This window comes from Pelodiscus sinensis, chromosome 3, assembly GCF_052426305.1.
Source record: "Pelodiscus sinensis isolate ZL-2025 chromosome 3, ASM5242630v1, whole genome shotgun sequence".
NCBI classification, from domain to species: domain Eukaryota; kingdom Metazoa; phylum Chordata; order Testudines; family Trionychidae; genus Pelodiscus; species Pelodiscus sinensis.
In genome coordinates this window covers 200,639,270-200,665,320 of record NC_143054.1, presented here as the reverse complement: position 1 = coordinate 200,665,320, position 26,051 = coordinate 200,639,270, and the positions used below count along the sequence as shown (strand labels likewise).

Here is a 26,051-nt window from a genome sequence, read left to right as displayed (position 1 = left end):
CACCCAGGAGCCACCTGAGGTCAGCAGTGTCCAGCTGGAGCCAGCTCCGATCCCCTGCCCCAGTCGTGAACCCCTCCTGCACCCCAAACCCCTGCCCTACCCTGAGCCCTCTGGACCCAAACTCCCTTACACCGCCTGTACCCTGAACCCCTCCTGCACCCCAAACCCCCGCCCTACCCTGAGCCCTCTGGACCCAAACTCCCTTACACCGCCTGTACCCTGAACCCCTCCTGCACCCCAAACTCCTGCCCTACCCTGAGCCCTCTGGATCCAAACTCCCTTACACCGCCTGTACCCTGAACCCCTCCTGCACTCCAAACCCCCGCCCTACCCTGAGCCCTCTGGACCCAAACTCCCTTACACCGCCTGTACCCCAAACCCCTGTCCTACCCTGAGCCCTCTGGACCCAAACTCCCTTACACCACCTGTACCCCAAACCCCTGTCCTACCCTGAGCCCTCTGGACCCAAACTCCCTTACACCGCCTGTACCCCAAACCCCTGTCCTACCCTGAGCCCTCTGGATCCAAACTCCCTTACACCGCCTGTACCCCAAACCCCTGTCCTACCCTGAGCCCTCTGGACCCAAACTCCCTTACACCACCTGTACCCCAAACCCCTGTCCTACCCTGAGCCCTCTGGACCCAAACTCCCTTACACCGCCTGTACCCCAAACCCCTGTCCTACCCTGAGCCCTCTGGATCCAAACTCCCTTACACCGCCTATACCCAGAACCCCTCCTGCACCCCAAACTCCTGCCCTACCCTGAGCCCTCTGGATCCAAACTCCCTTACACCGCCTGTACCCTGAACCCCTCCTGCACCCCAAACCCCTGCCCTACCCTGAGCCCTCTGGATCCAAACTCCCTTACACCGCCTGTACCCCAAACCCCTGTCCTACCCTGAGCCCTCTGGACCCAAACTCCCTTACACCACCTGTACCCCAAACCCCTGTCCTACCCTGAGCCCTCTGGACCCAAACTCCCTTACACCGCCTGTACCCCAAACCCCTGTCCTACCCTGAGCCCTCTGGATCCAAACTCCCTTACACCGCCTGTACCCTGAACCCCTCTTGCACCCCAAACCCCCGCCCTACCCTGAGCCCTCTGGATCCAAACTCCCTTACACCGCCTGTACCCTGAACCCCTCCTGCACCCCAAACTCCTGCCCTACCCTGAGCCCTCTGGATCCAAACTCCCTTACACCGCCTGTACCCTGAACCCCTCCTGCACGCCAAACCCCTGCCCTACCCTGAGCCCTCTGGATCCAAACTCCCTTACACCGCCTGTACCCTGAACCCCTCCTGCACCCCAAACCCCTGCCCTACCCTGAGCCCTCTGGATCCAAACTCCCTTACACCGCCTGTACCCCAAACCCCCGCCCTACCCTGAGCCCTCTGGGCATTGTATTAGCAGCAACAGAGCTGACTTGAATGGGGCCTGCGTGTCGTGTCGTCTTGCCTTCATCATTGTATTCATGCCCGTCAGTGCAAAAGAAGCTATTTGCATATATATACACAACCACATTTCAGTGGCGGTCCTCGGCATGGGCTGTATCACTGTGGCCCCCGGGGCTTCCAAAGTTGAGTAGCCCTGATCTAATGGGCTGCGGCTCCCGCCCCGAGCTGCCTAAAAGTTTGTATGATCCAATATCAGAAAGGATCGTTAACCATCACAGTTCCCAGCACATGCTGGTACCAGTAAACATACCGGCGATGAACGAAAAACAAACTGATTTCACTAAGTTCAGACCTGATAGCACCACCCCACTCGCCAGTGCCTCCTTTGAAAGAGGAAACTCCACCCTGCCCCTCTGAAAGAGGAGAAGCAATCTGGCTTGGGTAGAGCCCTTTCTCCTTTTAAGGTAACGTTTAGGACAACGCCTCCCAAGCCCAGGGACACGAGGCAGCTGCCACAAATCTCACTGGGGTGAAGAGGTCGCCGGGGAGAGGTAAAATGAGTCTTTAATGAATGGTGGCCCAGTACGGGAGGCTTGTGAATTGCTCCTTTTCATTCAGAAGAAAACCTCGGAGTTGTGTCACACACACGGGCGCTGCTGTGAGGCAGCTGGGTAAAGGCAAAGCTGCTTCTTAGCGGGCACTAAACAGCTGGTGGGGAAGGGCCTTTGCCGGGCGCGCAGAGAGGAGCGAGCGCTCGCTCTCCGTGGCGTCTCAGCGCAATGCACACTCTCGACGTCAGGGCTGGGCACGGGGACCCCTTCGTTCTAGTGTGTGGTCCTGGGCTGGCGACACCCCCGGAAGGGGCGGGGCTGGGGACTAGCCTCCCCCCGGAGTTGTCTGGGGAGAGAGGCTTTGAATTGAAAACACAACAAAGGGCTCCTCGCGGCTCCCGGCCCCGCCGCTACCGCGCTGCCTGCCAGCCGCCTGGGTTGATGTGGTTATTTAAAGGGCTCGTGGCTCCAGCACCTGCCGGGGTAGAGCCGCGAGTGGGAACCGTGAGCCACTGAACAAGGATCCTGCTGCCAGAGCCACCGCCTGGAAAAATCGGTGGCACAGGCAGCAGGCTAGAAATAGAAAGCAGCCAGCTGCAGCCCATGGGCCGGATCCAAGTGTCAGGCAGGCCAGATCCAACTCCCAGGCCGCACCTGGCATGCTCTCAAGCTAGCAAGCAATATTTCGTCTTGGTACAAAGGCCCCGAAAGAAGGCACCCATGGACAGTCAACCTGAGAGGCCCTGGTGACTCCAGCTTTCAGATGACTTTTTTTTTTAAGGCACGCTCTAGGGTTTACAGAACAGAAAAACCCTTAAGGGCGAAAGAAGAAAAACATGTAGAAAAACATCCAGCGTGCTTCTGAAAGCGTGTCAGATTTCCCACAATGAACAGGAAGAGTGCGCTCATGTCAAGCCAAAAGAGTCAGAGAAGGAAATACCTGGCTTCCTGTGCTCTCGTGTAACTGTTTCGCTGCCACACGCCGAGGGCAGAGCACGGAGACTTGGGACCTGAGAAAGTCACAGCTTTGCAACGCAGCAGCAGTGACAGAGGAAATTCTAGTCACTCCGTAGGTAAAACTCCGCTGAGATTTGTACTTAAGGGAGGATTGAAACCCATCTGGTTTACACTCGATTTAATCTACATATTTAAACACACTCCCACGCTGTCTGGTGCCGGTAGAATTTTCTGGTAAAAACACTGACTGTTTGTAAACCACACGCCGCCCGGGCTCACCAATCTAGAGTCCTATATACCATCTCTCCTACACAAAACGAGCGGTTTTGGCCAGCTCGGAAGTCAAAAGAGACTAGCCCAACTTTCTAAGCATTTAGAAAGCATGCGGAGCAGGCAGGGTGATACTGATATCTGTCTTTCGGAAGTCCCCCATTATGTCGATACTCACAGATTTGCCCTTTGCCAGGTTCCCTTCGCATGCCTGTTTGGAAAGATCTTGACGCCCAATCAAGAGACAGACAGCTTCCGGCCAATCAGAGGCAGGCTGCTCTCGGCAGTGATATATGGCATCTCTGATAGGAAGCGCGACCCCAAAGGGGAGAGACTCCAGATCTCTTAAGGTGAAACCTTAAAATGAGAGGAACAACCTTATAAGGGTTTTTAAAAAGGCATCATCCTGAAACTGGCCAAAGTGACTGTCAAACATCAGACTGTGACATGGGGTTACTGTCAGCGTGCAAAATGGTAAAAGCTTTTCTTACCTACACTAGTCATCCAGACAACCAGCTTTTCCGCAAGGCTGGAAACAGACGTGCTTTGTCTGAAACTATACCTACAAAAAAACGGGAAAGCAGACCCTTGTGACTCAGAAACAGCAGTATCACAGCGCAAGTGCAGAATTCATCAATGTTCGAGTTACCGATCGTCATCTTGTTCTGTTGGCTGTTTTCGTTGCCCTGAAACAGAAAAACAAGTTGTCTCGTTGCCAGGTGACTGTAGGAACAATGGGAACTGGTGTCTACAGGCCAATACCCAGGCCACCCGACAGCCTCTTCCAGCCCATGTACCTGGAGTTATCCTGAACAAATAATGCGAGGCTTCGTCCGAAACGGCGCTCTCATCACCCAGCACGTACAGCGCGACACTCTGTGTGCGGGAAAGAAACGACATTATTGAACACGTTGCCAAGGACCAGACCAATCACTGTCCGTGGAAGCCAGCAGCGAGAAATACACTGCTAATGACGGCACGCAGAACCTCAGCTCCTTATGAAGACGAGTAGCAACTCCTCAATTGAGAGGGCACCGAAATTTTCCCTGGCGCTACGTCTACACTGGCAACTGAACGACAGAAACGTTGTTGCTGAGAGGTGTCACATGACACACACTCCCTTATGAAAGACAAAAGTAATGCCGACAACAGCTCTTTGCTGGCAGGAGAACTTTCCTGCCACAAAGCTAATGCTGTTAGTTGGGAGGGAAGAATTCTGTCGGCAAAAGAGATGCCAAAGCAGCTACACTGCCTGACTTCTCAGGACCCGGCTGTAGCGACCCCGCTGTGTTGCTAAGAGCCGTGTAGTGTAGACAGAGCCTTGGAGGACTCAACACTCTCAGTTTTACACATTAATGGCAGGTTTTAACCTCCACGTCTGGCAAAGCATCTCTTACAAAGACAGCTGGATCTTCCAGGGTGTGTTTTCAAAGAAACGCTTATCGGAAATGCTCCCCTTTGGAATTTTTGCCCTGCACCTCTCACATTTCAAACACCAGCCTTCTAGCTCCTGCAACCCCTCACCCCCTCCCCCAGCAGGTCAGTCACTGGCCACTTTGCCAACACGCTGAACACAGTTATTCCTCAGTTAACAAGACCCTCCTGGCGTTTCGCCCTGGCTAGCCAGGGACCTGCTCTCCTCCAGTAGCCGCCTCCACTGCCAGACGCTGCAGCCTCGCAAGAGGCAACCTTCCCTCCCAAAAGAGTCTGGTTTTCATCGAGAGCGCCTGGCCAGCCGAAAACCCGAGTCCACCCAGAGGCTCTGCACATGCTGCTGGTGGGGCAGAGAGCCTGGGGAGGCAGACGGGAAGCCAGAGCTAGGCACTGACTGGATGTGAGGGGCCAGCAGGCAGCCAGGGGCTTATGCAGACGGGGTTTACTGGAAGCAAGGGGGCTTGCAGGCCGAGAGCTCTTGGTGCTGGGCTGGCCGCGCCTGCTGGGCGCCCTTGGTGCAGCTGCCTCACCTTCCCACATCACGTCCCAGGGCATTATCCCGTACTGCCCTTCCAAACAAGGACACCCCCCCGCAGTCAAGCACACCAGTCACACAAACCCGGAGCCCAGCATGGGCAGGCAAGCGCTTGCAGCATCGACACCTCCCTCCTGATCTGCCGTGCAAGGCCTGCGGCCAGGCGGGTACCTACCAGCACCACCAGCTTGCTCCTCTCGCAGACCCCGGGGAGGTACGGGTACGGCAGGGCTCCTTCCCCCTTCAAGCAGGAGCTCAGCCACTGAAAGATGCTGGGAGGCTCCGCAGAAAAAAACGAGGGATGGTGCATGAACCCTGTTTGGGCTTAATCAGACGAGCAGGCGTCACACGGGGCACACGAGAAACAAAGACACCGGGGCGGTGACGCCAGCCCGAAAGCACAGGCCAAAGGCCACCGCGCTCTGCTGCTAGTTCTTCAGCAAGCGGGCGAGAGGGGCTAAACATTCCCCCCGACCACTCTGCTTCTGTACGCTCCGGGGTCTGCTCAGGACGTTCCACACTTCAAGGATAAGCCTTTCGAAAAACCACGTCCTCTCTGCAGTCCAAGACCCCAGGGCATGGGACGGTTTCTCACACAGCGGAGCTGGAGAAGCACCGTCCTGCAAGCAGCTTCTAGGACTCGCTTTGCTAAGAGAGGACAACCCCACTGGGCTTCCCCCGCCTTTCCTCTTTGCCAACGCCGGCTAGACGGTTCAAAAGCCCCTTCTCAGCCAGTCAGCAGCTTCTCTTGCGAAAGGGCCGTCTCACCAGCTGGGGGGCGAGGTTGGGCAGCCAGAAGTGCCCCTGATTTAAAACCCCCCAACAAAATATTGTTTCCAGGAGGGGCGCGTTGCCAGCTCAACGGATTGTAGGCCTGGAGCCAGAGAACAGGCGCAGAACGGGCTCCTCCGCCCTCCCAGCCAACACCCCTCAGCCTGTCCCTGAAAGGACAATTTCTAAGGATGAGCGGGTCACTGGGTCCCAAGTCTCTGAGTCTCTGCGAGCCCCCAAGGTGCCGGTGTCGGCTGCGACAGCGTTCGCGTGGGCACTGGGCCGACACCAGCAGCCCTCAAACGGTTCGAATTTCAACTGGCTGCCACGCTGTGTCCGGCACAAACCCGGAACAGACGGGCTGGGCCAGCAACTCCCGGCAGGGAGCAAACAAGGGACAAGGCCATCAGACCGCTTGGCCTGACCTTGCCATCGTGTCCCGCTCCCGTCGCTCTGCCCAGCTCTGATTCCCAGCTCGCACCTGACCCCCCCACTGCGCCTTCTGCCTTTTACCTGTGGGTGGCTCTTGATCCACGTAAAAGGCAGAGCCGCAGCGGGGTTAGCTTGCGGGACCGGGCGCCAGCCCCACCGCGGCTCTGCAGTTTCCCCCTTATCGACCCATCGAGCAGCCGACGGGAATTCCGCCAACCACTCGACTGGCGGATCGAGCGCCCCGCGACTGCGCCGCGCTGGCCGGGAACTCACCGTGGTCGATGAGGCACGTCTGCCGGGGGCTCTGTGCCAGCGCGGGATACTCCCGGGAGTAATAATCCACGTAGGCGTCGAGCTGCAAGTCCCTACGGGCGAGACAGAGCAGCCGTTGCCTGGGCCGCGAGGGGCGAGCTGCCGCCGGGCGCGGGCGGACGGCCTAGGCTGGGGCTTTTCCTACCGACCCGGCGCCCAGGCTCTCTCTCCCCTCCCCACGCCAGCTTGTGAGGTCAGGCTGTGGGCCGCGGGAGTCAGTGCCCACAGACTGACGACAGCACACCCAGGCCCAGGGCAGAGCAGTCGATGGGCCGCCCCCGCACAGACAGGGTCTGCCTGGCACTGGGCGGGAGGGGGTCGGGCTCTGGGAGGAGGAGCAATGACAGGGGGTTGGGTACAGGAGAGAGTCAGGCTCTGGGAGAGGGTGTGAAGGTCGTGCTCTGGGCGGGAGGAGTGCAGGAGGGGGCCGGGCTCTGGGAGGGGGTTTGGGGGCGGGAGGGGGTCGGGCTCTGGGAGGGGGGCAGAAGGGGGTTGGGTACAGGAGAGAGTCAGGCTCTGGGAGAGGGTGTGAAGGTCGTGCTCTGGGCGGGAGGAGTGCAGGAGGGGGCCGCGCTCTGGGAGGGGGCTTGGGGGCGGGAGGGGGAAGGGCTCTGGGAGGGGGCGGGAGGGGGTGTGGGAGGTCAGGCTCTGGGAGGGGGGAGTCAGGCTCTGGGAGAGGGTGTGAAGGTCGTGCTCTGGGCGGGAGGAGTGCAGGAGGGGGCCGGGCTCTGGGAGGGGGCTTGGGGGCGGGAGGGGGAAGGGCTCTGGGAGGGGGCGGGAGGAGGAGCAATGACAGGGGGTTGGGTACAGGAGAGAGTCAGGCTCTGGGAGAGGGTGTGAAGGTCGTGCTCTGGGCGGGAGGAGTGCAGGAGGGGGCCGCGCTCTGGGAGGGGGCTTGGGGGCGGGAGGGGGAAGGGCTCTGGGAGGGGGCGGGAGGGGGTGTGGGAGGTCAGGCTCTGGGAGGGGGGAGTCAGGCTCTGGGAGAGGGTGTGAAGGTCGTGCTCTGGGCGGGAGGAGTGCAGGAGGGGGCCGGGCTCTGGGAGGGGGCTTGGGGGCGGGAGGGGGAAGGGCTCTGGGAGGGGGCGGGAGGAGGAGCAATGACAGGGGGTTGGGTACAGGAGAGAGTCAGGCTCTGGGAGAGGGTGTGAAGGTCGTGCTCTGGGCGGGAGGAGTGCAGGAGGGGGCCGGGCTCTGGGAGGGGGTTTGGGGGCGGGAGGGGGAAGGGCTCTGGGAGGGGGGCAGAAGGGGGTTGGGTACAGGAGAGAGTCAGGCTCTGGGAGAGGGTGTGAAGGTCGTGCTCTGGGCGGGAGGAGTGCAGGAGGGGGCCGCGCTCTGGGAGGGGGCTTGGGGGCGGGAGGGGGAAGGGCTCTGGGAGGGGGCGGGAGGGGGTGTGGGAGGTCAGGCTCTGGGAGGGGGGAGTCAGGCTCTGGGAGAGGGTGTGAAGGTCGTGCTCTGGGCGGGAGGAGTGCAGGAGGGGGCCGGGCTCTGGGAGGGGGCTTGGGGGCGGGAGGGGGAAGGGCTCTGGGAGGGGGCGGGAGGGGGTGTGGGAGGTCAGGCTCTGGGAGAGGGTGTGAAGGTCGTGCTCTGGGCGGGAGGAGTGCAGGAGGGGGCCGGGCTCTGGGAGGGGGCTTGGGGGCGGGAGGGGGAAGGGCTCTGGGAGGGTGCGGGAGGGGGTGTGGGAGGTCAGGCTCTGGGAGAGGGTGTGAAGGTCGTGCTCTGGGCGGGAGGAGTGCAGGAGGGGGCCGGGGGAGGGGGCTTGGGGGCGGGAGGGGGAAGGGCTCTGGGAGGGTGCGGGAGGGGGTGTGGGAGGTCAGGCTCTGGGAGAGGGTGTGAAGGTCGTGCTCTGGGCGGGAGGAGTGCAGGAGGGGGCCGCGCTCTGGGAGGGGGTTTGGGGGCGGGAGGGGGAAGGGCTCTGGGAGGGGGCGGGAGGGGGAAGGGGGAAGGGCTCTGGGAGGGGGCGGGAGGAGGAGCAATGACAGGGGGTTGGGTACAGGAGAGAGTCAGGCTCTGGGAGAGGGTGTGAAGGTCGTGCTCTGGGCGGGAGGAGTGCAGGAGGGGGAAGGGCTCTGGGAGGGGGCGGGAGGGGGTGTGGGAGGTCAGGCTCTGGGAGGGGGGAGTCAGGCTCCGTGCTGGGACAAGGGAAACGATCGTTTCCCAACGGGCGCTTCCAGTGAGCAGACAAAGCGGTCAAGGCGCCGGGGCTGGAAGCTCAGGCTGGACGGCCCCACCCTGGGAACCAGCCCGAGTCACCGGGGGGGAGGGGAGGCGCTCAGTCCCTGCCGTAGAGGCGCGGTGCGGCCTGGGGCGGCGTGACCTGCTGGCGGTACCTTGCCAGCTGAACCAGCAGGACCACCAGGGCCCGGGTGCCTTCCCCCATCAGGCTATTCAGTTTCAGCTCCTCGTAGGTGAGATGAAGCACGTAGAAAACAGCCGGGATGTGGGTGAAGAGGAGGGTTGAGGAATCCAAGGTGAGGCTGGGGGGAAAGTCGTCTTTGGGAAACGAAGTGTCCACCGGGTCCAGTCGCAAAGCTCGGGCCAGAGGGTGGGACTCGAGGTTTCGGTGGTAGTCCGAGTGAAGCAGGTAGTCCCAGTCCTAGGGCACACCAAGAGAGACACTCCCTAAATACGCCCCCTCGCTCAGAGCCCTGCACAGAGATTTATTTCATTCAGTGACGTGGGGGGTATAAAAAGAGCAATTTACAAGGGCTGAAGCGACCTGACCTCTAGCGAACGGGCCCGTCATTAGCTCTCTAAGCTACTTGGAGAAAGGATCCCGCACGCTGGGATCTCGGGGCCCTGCAGCCGGCCGCCTTGGCTATTTATTACAAAAGGTACTAACAGCTCGCTGGCTCGATCATCCACTGCCCAGGGACCCTGGGGACGGGGAGTGCGTGTAGTCTAGAGCATTAACCTAGACGCTTCTGATTATCGGTTAGGCGACTCCACTGTCACATCCCGCAGTAGGGCGTTGTCCAAGTGCACAGAACAAACGACAGGATTGGGGCCTGGATGCTCCTTAGCACGTTTTCCTTCCCCGCTGGAAGAGGCCCGGGACGCCTCGCGTGAGGATCAAACAGCAATAAGGCAGCTGAGGCGTTAGGCCGGATAGAACTTCTGCTTCTCTCCCCGCAGGAACCGGGAGCAGGAACCCCCCCCCCCAGTCTGTGCCGGGAACGAGCTGCAGAATTGTGTACTGCTGGCCTGTTCCAATGTACAGCACGGGCAGGGACGGGACAGGCTAACGGGGCAGAGCGCCGGGGGAAGCTCTTGGGAGGAACAGTTGAGCTTTGCTGCTGGAGCGAAGTACAAATCAATGTCATGGAATCCTAGAACCCCAGGGCTGCAGACCTCAGGAGGTCAGTGAGTCCAGCCCCTGCCCAAGGCAGGACCAACCCCAACTCAATCAGCCCAGCCAGGGCTTGGTCAAGCCGGGACTTGAAAACCTCCAGGGATGGAGATTCCGCCCCTCCCTAGGGAACCCGGCCCAGCGCTCTCTCACCTCCCTAGGGAAAGAGTTTTTCCTAATATCCAACCAAGACCTCCCCCACTGCAACTTGATCCCATTGCTCCTTGTTCTGCCACCTGCCCCACTGAGAACAGCCTCTCGCCAGCCTCGAACATGAAGTACAGGTTGAACCTCTCTAGTCCGGCACCCTCCGGACCTGGCCAGTGCTGAACTAGAGAGTTTGCCAGACCACAGGAGGTCAGTATTATCTAGCAGCATGACCAACACTTCCACTGCTTGCTGGGCTCTCAGAAGACACAGAGGGGTAAATTAGAGCCAAATCACAGCCCCGAACACTGAGAGCCAGGACTGGTGGCTGTAAACAAACTTTATGAGACCACAGGGAACTTGGCCACGCCCATGACAAGTGGACATCCGGCTCACTCAAACCCTGCTGGACCATGGAGGTTGCAGGACCAGACAGAGCCGGACTAGAGAGGGTCAACCTGTGCTATTTATATATTGGTACAGATGAGAAGATTCACCACAGTCAGGGGCACACTGTGAAGACAGGGCACAGACAGCAGATGACGGTGCATCCCACAAGGACCGACAGCCCCACGCAAACCCAGTTGAAAGTAGTCAGCTTGCTTCCTCTGATCTGCCTACATTTTAAATGTGGGATCTTTCACTCAGTGAGTAACCTGCTTTGATTTTTAGCAAAGGCTGGCTCCATCTCTTACTTCATCTGATCCTGCCTCCGAAGGTCGAGCCTTCTTGGGAGCAATGACAGGGGAAAGGGAGCCTTCAAAATCAAGCTGCAAGAAGTAAAGATGCAAAATTAGCTATTGTGAAACCTTGACGTTACATCCATGAATCAGCAACAAGAATGAAAAGTGAAATATAACGTGTGCACCAACGTTTTGGGAGGTTTGGCACAGCGTTAAAAATTGCTTCCATTACTTTAAAAATCAGGTTCAACAAAGAAGGGAAACCAATTATCTGTGTATAGAAGCCACAAGTGCATTTGGTTTGTGAATTTCACATTCAGGCTTGCTAATATTTAGTGGGTTTTTGGGGGAAAAGAAATGCTAATATTTGTGCTGGGCTAACACTGCAAATGCATTTCAATGGACTTTGTTTCAGCAGTGTGCCACCCTGGAGTTTGCTTTCTGTGAATCTACTAGCAAATGAATGTTCTGGCATGTCGCTGACACAGAAAACCGAGCGACGGCTCCATAGTATTGCAAGTTTCCACACTGCAGAGCCGGTTCTTAAAGATACACGCGTCCACTTGGAGAACGGACCTATAAAGTGTCCCTGTGTGTTCTATCAAAGCAGCATGAACGTTAACTGCTCACAGCTGAGAATGATCCCGCTTCAAGAGCAGGGGGCTCAGAGGTGAAAGGGAACATATCATCCTTGGACGGTTGTTTCTATGCGGCCCAGATATTATGGTGATGGGCACTTAATAAACGGCGCAGGCACACTGAGTCGAGTAAGAATGTGCATCTATTTACCAAAAAGATACATTTGGAAAAGCGGCCAGCGTAACTCAGAGATGCTATATTTAAAACCGGCTCAGGCATGCTGCTGTGAACTGACTGTATTTGGATAGACATCTTGGATGCTGTGAAATGATGAATTAGGCAAACAATGAGCTAGTATTAATACGACGTCCAGAAAACAAACCAGGACGTGGCGAGTGTACTTACATTACGTGTCCACGCCAAGCGGTCCGTATTGTAACCCATCATATTCATGAGGCAGGTGACAAATAAACTCCACTCGGAGTGGTAACTTGGTCCTCCAGGGGCATTGTAGGCATTGTACCACTTGACAAGCATCTGCACGGCTACCTCTTTGGGCAGGATAGACTTAATTCCTTGTAAGCACCTTTTCACTGTTGGGGGCGGTGAAAAACGTTAGACTAGTTGGTCCCATCCACGCTCATGCAATGGCGCCAAGCCCATGACTCCACGACTACGGCTGTAAACCCATGTTCGAGCTCTACTTTTGGCCCTCTGTCTAAAGGAACTCTAGACAGTTCCCCCCATCTACTGGCCTGGAAATTCCCATGTGTCATTGCAAGCCAAAGGAAAACTGGCTTTGCAGCCTCTGTTCAGCTTCAGAAAACTGGAAATGTCATCCTTTTTCGTTCATTCCTAAAGCCGTGTTAAGAGACCAAATTTCTCACGATCTTACTCCTTAAATAACAGCGCACACACTTTTGTAGGCCAGTTTGTTCCCGTTCCCAGGGAATACTATTGGTTATGCATCACTGAACCTACAGAGCATAGCTAGCTATAAGCCAGCAAGTCTGTCGCTGATCACATAAAGGGTACGTCTACGCTGCACGGCGATTTCAAAAGAAACCATTCCAAAACGGCTTATTTCGAAATAGCACGTCTACACTATGAGTCTGAGGCCGGCTTCCCTAATGTAGAGGCGCTATCTCGATTTAGCACCCCAGGAGGCACTGGGGAGGAATACCTTAGAACAGCCCTGAGGAGAGGCTATTTCCAAATAGCAGCAGTGGAGCAGCTCAAAAGAGCTATTTCGGAAGAGGTGTTATTCCTCGTAGAATGAGGTTTACAGATTTCGGAATAAGCCGTCCAGTATTTCGAAATTATTTCAAAAGAACAGAATGGCTGTGGAGACGCTCACATTGTTATCTCGAAATAACAGTGCAGTGTAGACGCACCCAAACGTACAACATTAGGTGCCACATCATCATGGCCCGATCGCCGCACTGCAGAGCGGTAGAATGAAGAGTGCAGTTGTGTTTTATGCACTGGATCCTGTCCCTTACCTAGCTCCGAGGTGGCGATTTCAGGCACGGTAATCCTAACCATCGAGCTATTGCTGAGTTCCTGTAAAAAAAAAAACCTGAAGTCAAATTCCGAGGGGCATTTCTGGAAAAAGCAAGATCACGCCCCGCCTCTAGAGTATGTTTTATACACCACTGAGCTGTTTGCTAAGTTTGAGACTTGCGAGGTGTGGGGGAGAGCCGTTGGCTTAAAGGTGCTCAAATTCCTGTAAGTGGTAAGAGGTAGTTTTCAGAAAGAAGACACGCTCTAGGGTAAGGGAGTGCCCGTAGCATAGGGAAGTGCAGCGTCTGGCTGCGAGGTAGAAACGCTTCGGAGAGCGTGCCACACAGGAGGGACGAGGGCTGATTATACTTGGTTTGGCCCATTTAATAGACTCCTACAACGAGAAGGGACCTCGAGAGGTCATCGAGTCCAGTCCCCCGCCCTCCCGGCAGGACCAAGTACCGTCTAGATCATTGTTCAGAAACAATCCTCGGAAAAAACCTACCAGAGTTACTCTGTTGTGAACAGGGTCTCGCACAGAGTGAATGAAAGTTCCGAGCTGCTGGAAAGTACAATCCTCGATGTACGTGGAATCATGAAGTTTGGAAGAATCCCTCAGCTCTGGAACCGGAGACAGCAGCACCCCCTGCCAAGGGACAAAGCGACCGGTCAAAGCTGAAATCGGGGGTGGGTGGGTGAACAGGCCTGGGCGCAGGATATTCTGAAATCAATCCTCATTCTTCAATGTTAGGGATTCCAGGAAGACACTAATGAGTAAGTGTGATGCCGGGAGACCAGGTACCATCTCGTGCCCAAGCCACGACCAACACAATCAGCCGTGACACACTGCAATCAGTCTGGCTCCTGTATGTGAGAAGTGGTAAAACCAGTGCAGGTTGAACCTCACTAGCCCCGCACCCTCGGGACCTGACCGGAGCTGAACCGAAGAATTTGCCAGACCACAGGAGGTCAGTATTGTCTAGCCGCATGACCAACACTTCCACTGCTCACTGGGTTCTTAGAAGACACGGAGGGGTAAATTGGAGCCCAATCACAGCCCAGAACATGGAGAGCCGAGTCTGGTGTCTGAAAACAGACTTTATGGGACCACGGGAAGCTTGGCCACCCCCATAAGAAGTGGACGTTTGGCTCCCTCGACTGACGCCGGACCGTGGATGTTGCCGGACCGGAGAGTGCCGGAGCGGAAAGGTTCAACCTGTATTAGAATTCTACAAATATGTTTAGTGTTAAGTTTTTATTGAATGCTAGCAAGTTGCTGCTGGCATCAATCTCACCTCTACCGTGTGTATCCCATTGTGTAGGGTAATCTGAGCGGCTGTACCCTGAGCCTCCATGACCGTAAATCTCTAGACCAGTGGTTCCCAACCTGTGGTCTGAGGACCCCTGGTGGTCTGTGATGGTACTGCAGGGGGTCAATGGAAAGTTTAAAAATAAGACTGGCTCACGACAATGGGCCGGATCCTTACTTTTCTTTTTCTTTCCTTACTTTCGCTTTTTTTTCTCCCCCAGTGAGAGGGGTCTGTGAAATTTTAATAGATTGAAAAGGGGTCCATATGCTCGAAAAGGTTGGGAACCACTGCACTGGACAGGAGAGAGACATCAATGAGTGTGAAGGGCTGATCTTCAAAAGACGGGGTTACGCCCTTCCCAACAGGACAGAGTCATCCACAGCTGGACTACTGAGGGATGTTAAAGAGGGAAAAAGAAATCTGTTGTTCTGCTCTCCACCCGCACACCAGACCAAGAGTCACATACACGGACACGCCCCTCAGTGGAGTCTGCAGCTGAGAGCACGTGGAAGAAAGGGGATTCAACGAGCAAAAGAAACTATCCCCATGCACCCTGGACTCTGCCGGGAAATGTATTTCTAAGCACAAGCAAGAGATCCCCAGCTGCTTAGCCTGGCTAAAGAACAGACAGAGCTTGCTGATTGCGCTCCAGATGTTAATTCATTTGTGTATCTCGCTCTACCTCGTACATAACGCTCTACAATCTGTTTCCTATGTAATAAATCTTGATGGAGCTTACTGTAGATCCGGCTACAAGCACTGACTTTGATGTGGATCTACACTGCAACTGAGCTGGGGCTTGGGAACTGGTCCTCTGAGATTGGGAGTAACCTAAATACAGCCGTGATCCTTGGCATAAAGGACCACCTAACCCAGCGGTTCCCAGCCACCCGTCTGCGGACCACTGCCTGCCAGGCCACGCCCCCAGCAGCTAATAAGCCTCCCCGGTGGGGTTCCCCACGCAGCAGCAAGGTGAGTGGCCCGGGGCAACCGGGTATGCTGAGGCAGCCTCACCATGGCCGGGCCACGCGATGGGCAGCTGCAGCGCTCAGCTGGGGTCAAGCACTGTGCACAGCCCGGCTGCCACGGCGCTCGGCAGGGGCCCGGCACGGTGCAGGCTCCATGCAGGCTTCCTGCCGTGCAGAGAAGCGCTCTGCGCTCAGCTGGTGGCAGCAGCAGGGCTAGGTGAGGGGGGCGGGGCTAGTGCTGGAGGACTCTGGGGGGGCAGGGCTGGCACTGGGACAGGGCTAATAACTAGGGGATGGCACGGGGGGAACCCGGGGGATTGGGTGCAGTGGGGCTCTGGGAAGAGGAGGCTGGCACTGCGGCACTTGGGCAGGGGGCTGGCACTAGGAGACCCTGCGGTCAGCGGCTGGCACTGGGGGGCTGTGGAGAGGCGAGGAGCTGAGGGGCTTTTTGTGCCACACACCAGCAAACCCATTCACAAACTTTTGGCAGACCAGTAACATTGTATTTGCGTATTTGAATATTCATTATTTGCACAATGAGCATGCAAATATGCGAATAGCCCCCCAGAGATGTGTGAATGGGTTTGCCAGTCCCGGTATGAAGAAGGCTGGAACCGCTGAGCTAACGTCCGGGGAGCTCACCGGGTGAGGAATTCGAGTGGCGCACCCCAGGGCCGGCCTGGGCCTCCATGCTGAGGCTGGTGCGGTGAGAGGGGCCTGTCTGCTATCTGGGTGGAGACAGCGGCGTACAGACCCCAGCTGCGTCGGGGTTTGCACCCTGCTTCCGGGGGGGGGGCTCTCCTGCCCCTGGATCGCAGGCAGCGTTACGCTCGGCAGGGAGACGCGCGTTTCCACTGGCTGGCAGCCCAGAGACGTGCCCCTCCCCTCGTCTCCTGTGCCCCTCCCCCCGTCTCCTGTGCCCCTCCCCCCGTCTCCTGTGCCCCTCCCCCCGTCTCCTGTGCCCCTCCCGCACAACGTGTCCCTCTCCCCGTCTCCTGTGCCCCTCCCAGTCTCCTGTGCCCCTCCCGCACAACGTGCCCCTCCCCCCGTCTCCTGTGCCCCTCCCGCACAACGTGCCCCTCCGTTCTGACAGACTGTCAGGCACATGCCCAATGGGGCAGAGGAGCCATCTCAGTGGGGGAGCCCGTCCCGGAGGGAGGCCTGGCAGCGCCCGGGGCAGAGAGCACAGGGGCTCTGAGCTGTAGGAAAGGGAAGGGGAGAAGCTGAGTAGCAAGAAGTCCCTGTGAGGAGCTGTCAGAAGCTCAGCAGAGCAGAGATCTTCTCTGGGCAGCCCAGTGGCTTCTCCCCTCGTCTCCACAGGCAGGAAGCCCAGGCCCTGCCCATGCTCGCTGGGCCGGGCGGTGCGGTAGGGGGCTTTTGTGTGTTGCTGCTGTGGGGAGGGAAGAGGGGGGTCAGTGGCGTGTGAGCTGGGGAGTTAAGGGGGAAAACACAACCACAGGCTCAATCTCTGTCCACGTCCCAGCAGCGGCCACGGTCGACCCTCCTGCCCCAGCTGTGGCCCTGTCTCCGCTCCAGCGTTCTGCTGGCAGGGATCTGTCGGTCGGGGCGCGGCGCGGTCAGACCCACGCCGACAGAGCGCTGGGGGCAAAACGGGGCAGCGGTTACTCAAGCAGAACTGCACTTTCCCCGGGGGAGCCTGCTTCACGGCACAGGGCAGGGAATGAGCAACACCCAAAAATGTGCACCAGGGCCTAGTCCAGCAGCATCATGGTTTGTGAGAAAACACGACAGCCTTTTTCAAGACAACCCTTTGCTTCTCTCACCTCCTCCAAGGGCCCCAGGTACTTGCTCAAAGGCTTGGAAGGAGTGCTCAGGCTGTCCAGAGGGGTGCTGGGCCGAGGCATTTGGTTCGACATTGTCAGCGACGGGGCGGGCAGCCCAGGAATGAAAACCTTCCCGACCTTTTTATGGAAAGGAATGGTTAGTTTGAACATGCAAACTGCCCTAGCGGGCATGCAGTCAGGTCAATGGGAGCAGCGATTATTAATAATCAAAGAACAAGGGTAAGAAAAATGGCTGAATTCAAACATCAAGAGATGAGAGAAAAGCCGTCGCATTTTAACTCTTTTTTCCCAAGCTTTGACGCCTCACAGTATTTGCCAATCCTACTTCTGTGTGTTTCCACACGCTTGTAGCATCAATGTAAAGCTATAGCAGTGTCAATTTTAAAAGTCGACTTTTCAACCGTATAAAAGTATCTACAGAAATCTGGGTTACACAGTTTCCAAATAAAGCAAAAAGCACAGTGTGTCTTTCTACGTAACTTAAAATAGCCCACCCTATTCTACCTGTAAAAATATAAAAAGCATGTACAGCTGACTTCTGCAAAGCAACAAGTGCTGCCATGTCAAACCCAGAGACACCTCACGAGAAAGACGGAAAGCTTCTTGCTTGGGAGAACTTCCGCTGATTTCGCACATTTGTAGGATTCTCTTTGTTCTTAACTAAAAAGCCGAACATGAAAACCGCACATAAAGCAACATTATCTTCAGGGCAAACACTTTTCAAACTCTTCTGAGGTGCCAATGGTTCGAGAGCAAAATCCCAACAGAGCCTGCGGCCAATCGGAGAGCAACGCCTGCGATCCGTGGGATACCATCCCAGGGCCTGCCCACCTCCCTAGGAAGCTCATGACAGAGGTCTCCTGAGACGGCCTGACACAGTTAGTGCTGAAGCAGCTTACTACACAGCAAACAGACTTGGCAGGACACTGGTAACGGAAGTTACAAGAGCCCCACTGTGACATAGGGAGTGTCAAGTGTATTCGACTTCGGCTACTAAGGGTTTTCACTCGATTGTATGATGGCACGTACCCGAACCACTCCAGTGTACAGCACTAAGTTTCCATTGCCTTCCAGAACCAGCAGCGTGTCAATGCTCTACAAAGATCAGAGAGGGAGTTAAAACTTCTTGTATTGGAGTGAACACTACATTCAGCCATGGAAAGTGACCAAGGACAGCAAGGTTCTCTACTTCACACACACACACACACACACACACTCTCTTACCTCCACTGGGGCTGCATCTTTTGCCTGTATATTAGTTACAGACCCAAAGATCAACTGTGACTTATCGTTACTTTCTTGAAACTTTACACAGCTAAATATTATGGAGAGGAAAAAAAAAAGATTCAATCAAAAACATTATAGATCAGAAACTCTCTCCTACATGGTATTATGGAAGAGGGAGAGGATATTAAAACACGACGTCTGTATGGGAACTAACCATTTTCACTGCGGTATCCTTCCCTCTTTTAACACGCTATAACCTGGTTTACAGAATCTCTAACATGAGGAATGCTGGTTTTAACGCTGATAATTAAGTCATTCAAAATAATAATCTATGTTAAAGTACCCAGAATGCTTATAAAGTGACAGCGTGGGAAAAGCAAGCAGGCCACTGGAAATATATAATTTTTTATTTTCTTGTCCAAACTTGCGTCTGCTCTAGCTGCACACATGCATCAGGTTAAGGTAAAAGATTTCACTAGCTCTGGAGCGTGTCCACACAAGCCCGCCTCTCGCTAGTTATTTATACAGCTCTAAGATCTATTCAGCAATTCAAACTACCCAGAAAACCCCACACGTGCTTACCGCAGCTGCAGCTGGGATTCCACTAAAAAGCACAAGAACTTCTGCCCACAAAGGTCGGTGGTAATAAATACTTTGGAGGCCTGGGAATTCTTCTCTCTGTCAATAATGAAACAGGGGCAGGGATCAGACCAGCGCTTTGGCTTCAGGGTCAGCGGACGTGTTCCTGAAGAGAATATTAAGCACAGCAAGCTGCGGGAAACAGCCAACCAGCGCATAGGATGAGCAGAGAGAGCCCCGCACCGGGCGTGGCCCTATTCTAGACAGTAACATGCCTGGATCCCAACCTGCCTGCTCCCTAGTTTTGGACACTCAGTGCCCAGGTTTTACAGGCCAACCCATGTGTCAGATTTTAGCCTCCTTTTCTGCCTAATTCCAACTACAGGCAACCTCGGGACCTGACCCGTTCTGAACCAGAGAACTTTCCAAACCACGGGAGGTCAATATTGTCCAGCAGCATGACCAACGCTTCCACTGCTTCCTGGGCTGGGGTAAGTTAGAGCTAACTAACCGCACAGGACACCGAGAGCCAGGCCTGGGGGCTGTAAACAAACTTCGTGGGACCACAGGAAACCTGGCTGCACCCATGCTAAGTGGACTCACTCAAATCCTGCCGGACTATGGATGTTTCTGCACCAGAGAGTGCCGGACTAGAGGGGTTGAACCTGTACGGCTCTAGTTAGGGGGTCTCCCTTTGGGTCCTGCAGCGTCCTCCTTGAAGCTAGTGGCACCGATTCAATCACCGAATGCACGAGAACGTGTGTCGTGATCTCACGAGCTCCATTCGCTTTGGAGTCGAGCTGGCTGCGGGACGTTTGCACGACAACAACAAAGCACCGTGCTGACGAGGGAGGGAGGGAGCTGCCCGGTCGGGCCAGCTTTCATGTCAATTGGCGCCTATGCGAAGGGGAGCGCTGCAGCCACCGTATCCTAGCAAACGCTGAGTCCCATGGGATGGAGCAAGCTCCCAGCCACCACAGGGAATGTAATCCCTGCAAGGAATGTAATCCCCTCCCGCCCACCCCCCACCCCGGTGGTGCTAGACATGCTAAAGCCGGAGCGGCCCTGTCCTGCCCCTCTTGCAGTAGGGCTGCACCAGCCCTGTAGACCCACATGCTCCCCTCTTGCAGAAGGTTCCAGCCCTGGGCTCATCCTGGCTGCAAAGATTCCAGCATCAGGAGTAGCTCCCCTCTGGGCAGCTCCCCCGACAGTCCGCCAAGCACACAGGCAGCAGCGCTCAATGCCAGCTGTGACACCCCTGTGCTTTCAGTTAATTTGGCACCCTCAGTAACGAGCTAGGAGAAAAGCAACCGGCGAACTGAATCACAGACGGGTCGGAGAGGTGCTGCCAACACCAGAGACAGCGAAATCATAGAAAGGTGCCAAGAGACTTCAGTTATGGGCCGGTACCAACACAACATGACGGCCCCTGGGGAGGGCTACTGCACACGCCGCCCCTTCGCCTTTGGCACAGTTGGCAGCAGCAGGGATTTGAAACTAGGCCTCCGTGCCTCAGGCAGGCAACAGGCATGCCTGCTCCACTGCCCAGAAGCCAGTCCGGATGTGGTGTTACCCTGCGGACAGCCCCCCCCACTCCACAGCACACGGCCACTCGAAGGTCTCGCAGCCAAGTCGCGATCAGACTCAACCCTGCTTTGCTCATGAAACCCACGGTAACAACCAGCCAGTGTCGACAGCTACAAGCTACTGAACGGATCAGATGTGCCCAAGTCCCATTTCAAAAGTGAGCTGGGCACTTGAGGTATGTGTTACCGTGGTAGGCAATACCCGGATCGGAACAGCTACACTGCAGGTAAAGAATCCCTTAGCCCAAGTTAGCCCACACCGGCCAGCATACAAATCCTTTGGAGCCAGACTTTCACTGAGCCTTAGTCTCCTATGTCATTTTTGACAGAGGGACTTAGGCCTTTTCTACACTAAAAGGAAGACTGCTGCTGCCACGATCGATCTTCCGGAGTTCAATTTAGCGAGTCTAGTTAAGACTCACTAAATCAAACTCAGAGCGCACCCCAGCTGGTGTCCTGTGCTCTTGATCTTGCCACAGGAAGATGGCGAGAGTGTTTGCTCTCACTGACCTCCTGCTGAGGGGATGCCGCCAAGCCGACTCCAGCTACGTATTCTATGTAGCTGGAGTTGCTGCCAGGTCTAGTGTAGACCTGGCCTTAGGCAGTTTTGAAAAACTTACCCAGCAATACTGGGTCTCCTGCAGTACTTTTGTTCTAAGAGGCAATGGCTTGCAAAGAGTTTGTACTGGGGGCAACTTCACTTCTAGTCTTTGCTAGTGGAAACCCAGGTCTCTGTAACCCAAACACAAGCTTCCAAACCTCATGGTCATGGCGGTTTCTGTCCACAGATGGTCTATGCAGAGCTCTGGAACAATGGGCTCCGTTTCTGGAGCGAGGAAGGACTCGCTGGAAGCGCTGGCTGGAGAGTGGCTAACGCTGTGCCTCCGTGGCGACTGGGTGTTACTGGAGAAGGTGAATCTCTGCCCTCCGGAGAAAGAGTGCACCCCCAAGGCAGGAGAATGGGAACGGCTGCAAAGAAAGGCAGGGGCCGTTACGGACAAGCTGAGACGTGGACAGCAGAACCCTCTTCTCCCAGGGCAGCAGGGAGCGGACACTAGCACCGGGCTCTCAGCGCTGCTAATTCACCAGCCCGTGCTCACAGAGACACGCCAGCCCTCCGCACAGTTGGCTAAATACGTCTGGCGGAGGCTTCAGGAGGAGGGGAGAAAGAGAAGGGGAAAAATCAAAAATAACTCCCCCACACTCCACAATGCCCAATCCTGTTCTGCGGAAAGCTAGTCCCAGCCAGCCAGGGCATTCCCGATGTCCTGTTTAGGCGACAAGCTCTGTCTTGAGCCAGGACTGATGGAAAGTACAAACCGCTGATTCCTGAAGGAAATAAAGCTCTCGGGGGCCTCCAAAGGGCGTCCTAGGAGCAAGACAATGAAGTGCGCAGGGGCTGAGGTTTTGCCGCAGACTGGCTACTGAAGGCCATTTGCAGGCAGGGAGAGGACGGAATGATCTACGTGCAGCATTCTGTTCCTGAAATAGCAGCACCAGGGCCCAGAGAGAACCATGCTAGATACTGAAGTACCACACAACTGGTTTTAAGAAGGCAGCCTAAACTCAACGTGTACACAACTCAGTCAGGGGAAGGAAAGGAAATCCACACGAGGCAGATTCAAAACCAGACTGCAGGGAAGCTAGAGACGGAAAGTCGAGGCACTTACAAAAGAGGGAGAGAAATGGCCCAGTGATTTTGGGGAAGCAAATTCCACCCCATGGGACTAAGGAAGGGCGCCGAGCTGAGCTGCGACAGCGGGAGGGCAACAGGCAAGCTTCGTGCTCACAGGTATTTGGACTAAAGGAGAAGGCTGCAATTGTAGCTGTGGCTACACCTTCACAATGCAGTTCTGCTCTCAAAAAGCAACTGTGTTTAAAAGGCACCTTCGTATTCAGCTATCTACAGGCGACAGATCTGCTGACTTAGTGGCAAAAAAATACGGCTTTGCTGCTTCTTACTCCTAAAAACCCTGTAGAGCCAACACAGCTCAGAGCGAGTCGCATTGGACTCCTTTTTTCAGCCCAACCGAGTTATTTACTTGACTCCAATCAGTTATATTTGTAGAGCCCGTTGAAGAAAAGTGATTTGTAACGAAGGGCCAAATGCAATCGGCAGAGCACTTCTTATTGGCAATGATGCACATAATGGAAAGAAGCCAGCTTGACTCAGAGAGCACCGACAGAGTCTGCAGGGCTGGTCAGCCTCTACCAGACAGAGTTTTTGGCTTGTTTTATTAATAGAATGGGCTGCTCTCTAGTGGCCCTTTGAAAGGCAAGAAGAGGAGAAATATACCACATTTCCACCACAGTGCAAATACCACCAGCAATCTAGCTGCAGGAGATAATCCCCAAAGAATAATATTCTAACTATCTGAATTTTGAAATGTGTCTTTTTGTTAGTGCTGTCAATTCATTGCAGCTAACTCACATGAACTAAAATAATTAAATCGCAATTAATCCCACTGTCAAACAATAAAATACCAATTGAAATGTATTAAATATTTTGGATGTTTTTCTAACGCTCTCAAATATATTGATTTCCATTACAAACACAGAAAAAGTGTACAGTGCTCACTTAATGTCTGATTACAAATATTTGCACTGTAAAAAAGAAATAATACCTTTCATGTCACTGCATACAAATACGGTAGGACAAACTCTTTCATCGTGAAAGTGCAACTTACAAATGTAGAAATGTATTTGTTTACATAACAGCACTCACACACAAAACAATGTAGAACCTGAGAGCCTATAAGTCCACTCAGTCCTACTTCTTGTTCAGCCATTCGCTAAAGACAAGCACGCCAGTTTACATTTATGGGAAATAATTCTGCCTGCTTCTTATTTACAATATCACCCAAAAGTGAGAGTGGGTGTTTGCATGGCACTTTTGTAGCCAGCATATTTATGTGCCAGATCTGTTAAACATTCGTATGTCCTTTTCTGCTTCAGCCACCATTCCGGGGGACATCTCTGCATTAGAAGTGCTCATCTTTTACGCTATTAGTTTCACACAACTCATTTAGCACCCACCTCAGAGCCGCCATGTTGGATATGGAAGGGGAGCGGGAATGCACGCTGGGTGACGACACCGACCTGCTCTGGCTATGCATAGAGGAATAATTCTGGAAAGGGGACGGCATGGGGGAGTCTCCTTTCGAGAGACTCCTGAGATGGGCTGTCAAAGAGCTGCTGGCGGCCACGTGCTGCGGTGTCCCCACCTGCTCAGGGAACTTGAGGACTGTGTTCTGCTCCTGGAAGAGACGAGAGAAGCTGTACGGGATCAAAGCAGCCCGAGTTTCCTGGGGTCACTGACTCAGCCCTCACGTTAGATGTGCCACACACTCATTTCCTGCAAGACTTCTCAACCCTGTTGGTCCTGTCGGTAATACCATAGCAGACTCTGAAGAGGCTAACGTTCTCCAGGGACACGGTCATTTCCGTTAAGCCATCAGGGAAGTAGCTTTCATGCAAGGGCCCCACAGAATGGTGGGGAATGAACTTGCCTTTCCCCTAGGACTCCTGAAAGAGGAGCTGCCCCGGAACAGCCACTGTTTTGATCAGTTTAATGCTACCATTACATGGGCTGGATTGTAGATACTACACTTATTTATTTTCTCTCTCTCTCTCTCTGAGAGAAAACCTCCACTTCCTCTCTCACATCCACATGCACACACAGAGAACCTCCACTTTTAAGGCAGCAGTTCTTTCTTACCTCTGGTTTCACTCGGCGAAGGGCCCAGACAGCGTGCAAACTCTGAACGGTGTCGTACGTCATCACGATGGAAGGCTCCTCGTTGAGGAACACGATGCGCAGTGTGTAATCAGCCACATACTGTACTCTGGCTGAGCCAAACACACCTGCTAGAGAAGCAGTGCTCAGGGTAAGCCCATCTAAATCAGAAGGACAGTTTCTGTAACAGCGTCGTTAGTTACACTAAGCGACCGTTTCATGGCCATTTCTTTGCACCTTTGGTGCTTTCCGCATACAGCCCCACGCTCCCGGGGAGTGTGTGTCAGGAAAGGCCAGTTTGCTGCCTCCGAGCAGTTTCAAAGTTGTGCAACTGAGCGGCAGCATGACCAAACAACTACGTCGCTGCCCGGGACGCAGGACACCAGGTTCTATCTAGCCGGGAGCACAATCTAACCCAGTGCAAAGGCTGGAAGTTGAGGCTAGACAGACACAGATTGGAAATCAGGCATCCATTTGTCACCATGTAACAGCTGGACATCGGAACAGCACTAGCAAGGGCAGGCTGCGTGCTCCAACACCGGCGAGCTGTACATCGACACTGGACGTTTTCCTAAAAGCTCTGCCCTAGAAACGGCTCTGGGGCAGGTCTCTGGCCTGCGCCATGCAGGAGGTCAGACCAAATGGCGACAATGGTCCTCTTGGCCTTGGGATCTATTCATCCCTTCCCAGCTGTGTTGGTGGGTTGCTGGGGGACCATGGGTATATCCCCTCTCTTCCTGAGGTTTCCCATTTGTCGAACGGGGATAATGCTGCTGACCTCCTTTGTAGAGGGCGCGGAGATCTACAGCGGAAAGGCCCATTGCTATAGCTGCATGAGGCTCCTAACCCTACCCAGTGCTGGAGTTTCACTCCGGCCCCTCCCTTTGTGTGAGACACATCCTGCTTGTAGCAGGGCGGTTGCCTCACTTTGGCAGGCAAGGGGTTAAAGCAGGCTGCAGGGAGCCAGAACAGAGCCTCAGCCAATGAGGAAAGGGCTCTTAGAAGGAGCCAATCGGGGGCAGCTTGCTAGGGCAGCCCTGCTTATAAGAAGCTGCTGGGCAGAGCAGAGGGCAGCTGGGTTCTGACCAGGGAAGGTACAGGACTGGTGCCCAGAGAAGCACCTTAGCGGGAGCAGGCTCACGGGAGCTAGAGCAAGGGAGGCTCCAGCCTGAGACATGCCAGGCTGCGGCCTTGACGCACGGGCCAGGAGGGAGCAGGGGTCCCAGGGGAAGTGGCGCAGGGAACGGGAGGCAGTAAAGGGGAGTAGTGGAGGGCAGGACAAGGCTGCCGCCAGAGGGTCCCTGGACTGGGACCCAGCAATGGGCGGGCCTGGGTCCCCTCCTTGCACCACACTGAGGAGTGGCCTTCCTGGCACACAGCTTGCCCCTGAGGTGGGGGGCTAGCCTGAGGCTGCAGCTGGCCACAGGGGCCAGTGCAAGACTGAGGGCACCTGATGCCCCAGCCCACACCTCCAGGAGAGGCAACCCAAGGGAGTGTGAGGCTCTCAGAGCACTTAGAACGATCGGCCTTGGGACAGTGAGCAGCGCTGCACTGTAACGAGAGCTGCCACTTGGCTCAAGCGCCGGGAAGGGTTCAGCTCGGGCGGGGAGTCGGCTGCAACGTGAAGATCACGACTCCTGACCCCGTAACCCGCTGGGCAATCACCACAGCTTAGCAGCACCGAGGCTACAAATGTACCCAGGAAATACAGCAACTTTCTCCCCTTTGCCGAATCCCTGGTTGGCGCCCCTCCCCCTCCCCCCGGAGGTCGTTTCGGAGAACTCTGAGATCCTGGCGCCACGACGTCAACGATGGAGTTTGTCTACACGTCCACTTACTGTGCAGCACGCCAGGCTGGAACTCTACAGCAATGCACGCAGGGCATCTTTGACTGCAGAACGGCAGAGGCGCTGTGGACAGTCGG

The 26,051-nt window shown here is 55.3% G+C and overlaps 1 protein-coding gene across 8 annotated transcripts in view; it reads right to left on the bottom strand.

Moving 5' to 3' along the window:
* The window catches only part of ANAPC1 (anaphase promoting complex subunit 1), a 71,281-nt gene that overhangs the window by 32,232 nt on the left and 12,998 nt on the right, over positions 1-26,051 (bottom strand). For 6 of the 8 annotated variants that reach the window (XR_016349302.1, XR_016349303.1, XR_016349304.1 and 3 more), the window contains exons 8-25: positions 24,110-24,288; positions 23,428-23,648; positions 21,151-21,360; positions 18,809-18,904; positions 18,224-18,314; positions 18,029-18,094; positions 16,979-17,116; positions 13,422-13,562; positions 12,916-12,976; positions 11,819-12,006; positions 10,847-10,921; positions 8,986-9,251; positions 6,620-6,711; positions 5,319-5,467; positions 3,972-4,050; positions 3,824-3,860; positions 3,666-3,736; positions 3,353-3,531 (exon numbers count right to left, since the gene is read on the bottom strand). Coding sequence is in view for 5 of the 8 variants with exons in the window: in XM_089777586.1 (XP_089633712.1) it covers positions 3,353-3,531; positions 3,666-3,736; positions 3,824-3,860; positions 3,972-4,050; positions 5,319-5,467; positions 6,620-6,711; positions 8,986-9,251; positions 10,847-10,921; positions 11,819-12,006; positions 12,916-12,976; positions 13,422-13,562; positions 16,979-17,116; positions 18,029-18,094; positions 18,224-18,314; positions 18,809-18,904; positions 21,151-21,360; positions 23,428-23,648; positions 24,110-24,288 (2,339 nt within the window). In the remaining 3 variants the exon portion in view is untranslated. The remainder of the gene's footprint in view (positions 1-3,352; positions 3,532-3,665; positions 3,737-3,823; positions 3,861-3,971; positions 4,051-5,318; positions 5,468-6,619; positions 6,712-8,985; positions 9,252-10,846; positions 10,922-11,818; positions 12,007-12,915; positions 12,977-13,421; positions 13,563-16,978; positions 17,117-18,028; positions 18,095-18,223; positions 18,315-18,808; positions 18,905-21,150; positions 21,361-23,427; positions 23,649-24,109; positions 24,289-26,051) is intronic. The other 2 variants (XM_089777588.1, XM_075925887.2) reach the window with 2 other exon arrangements.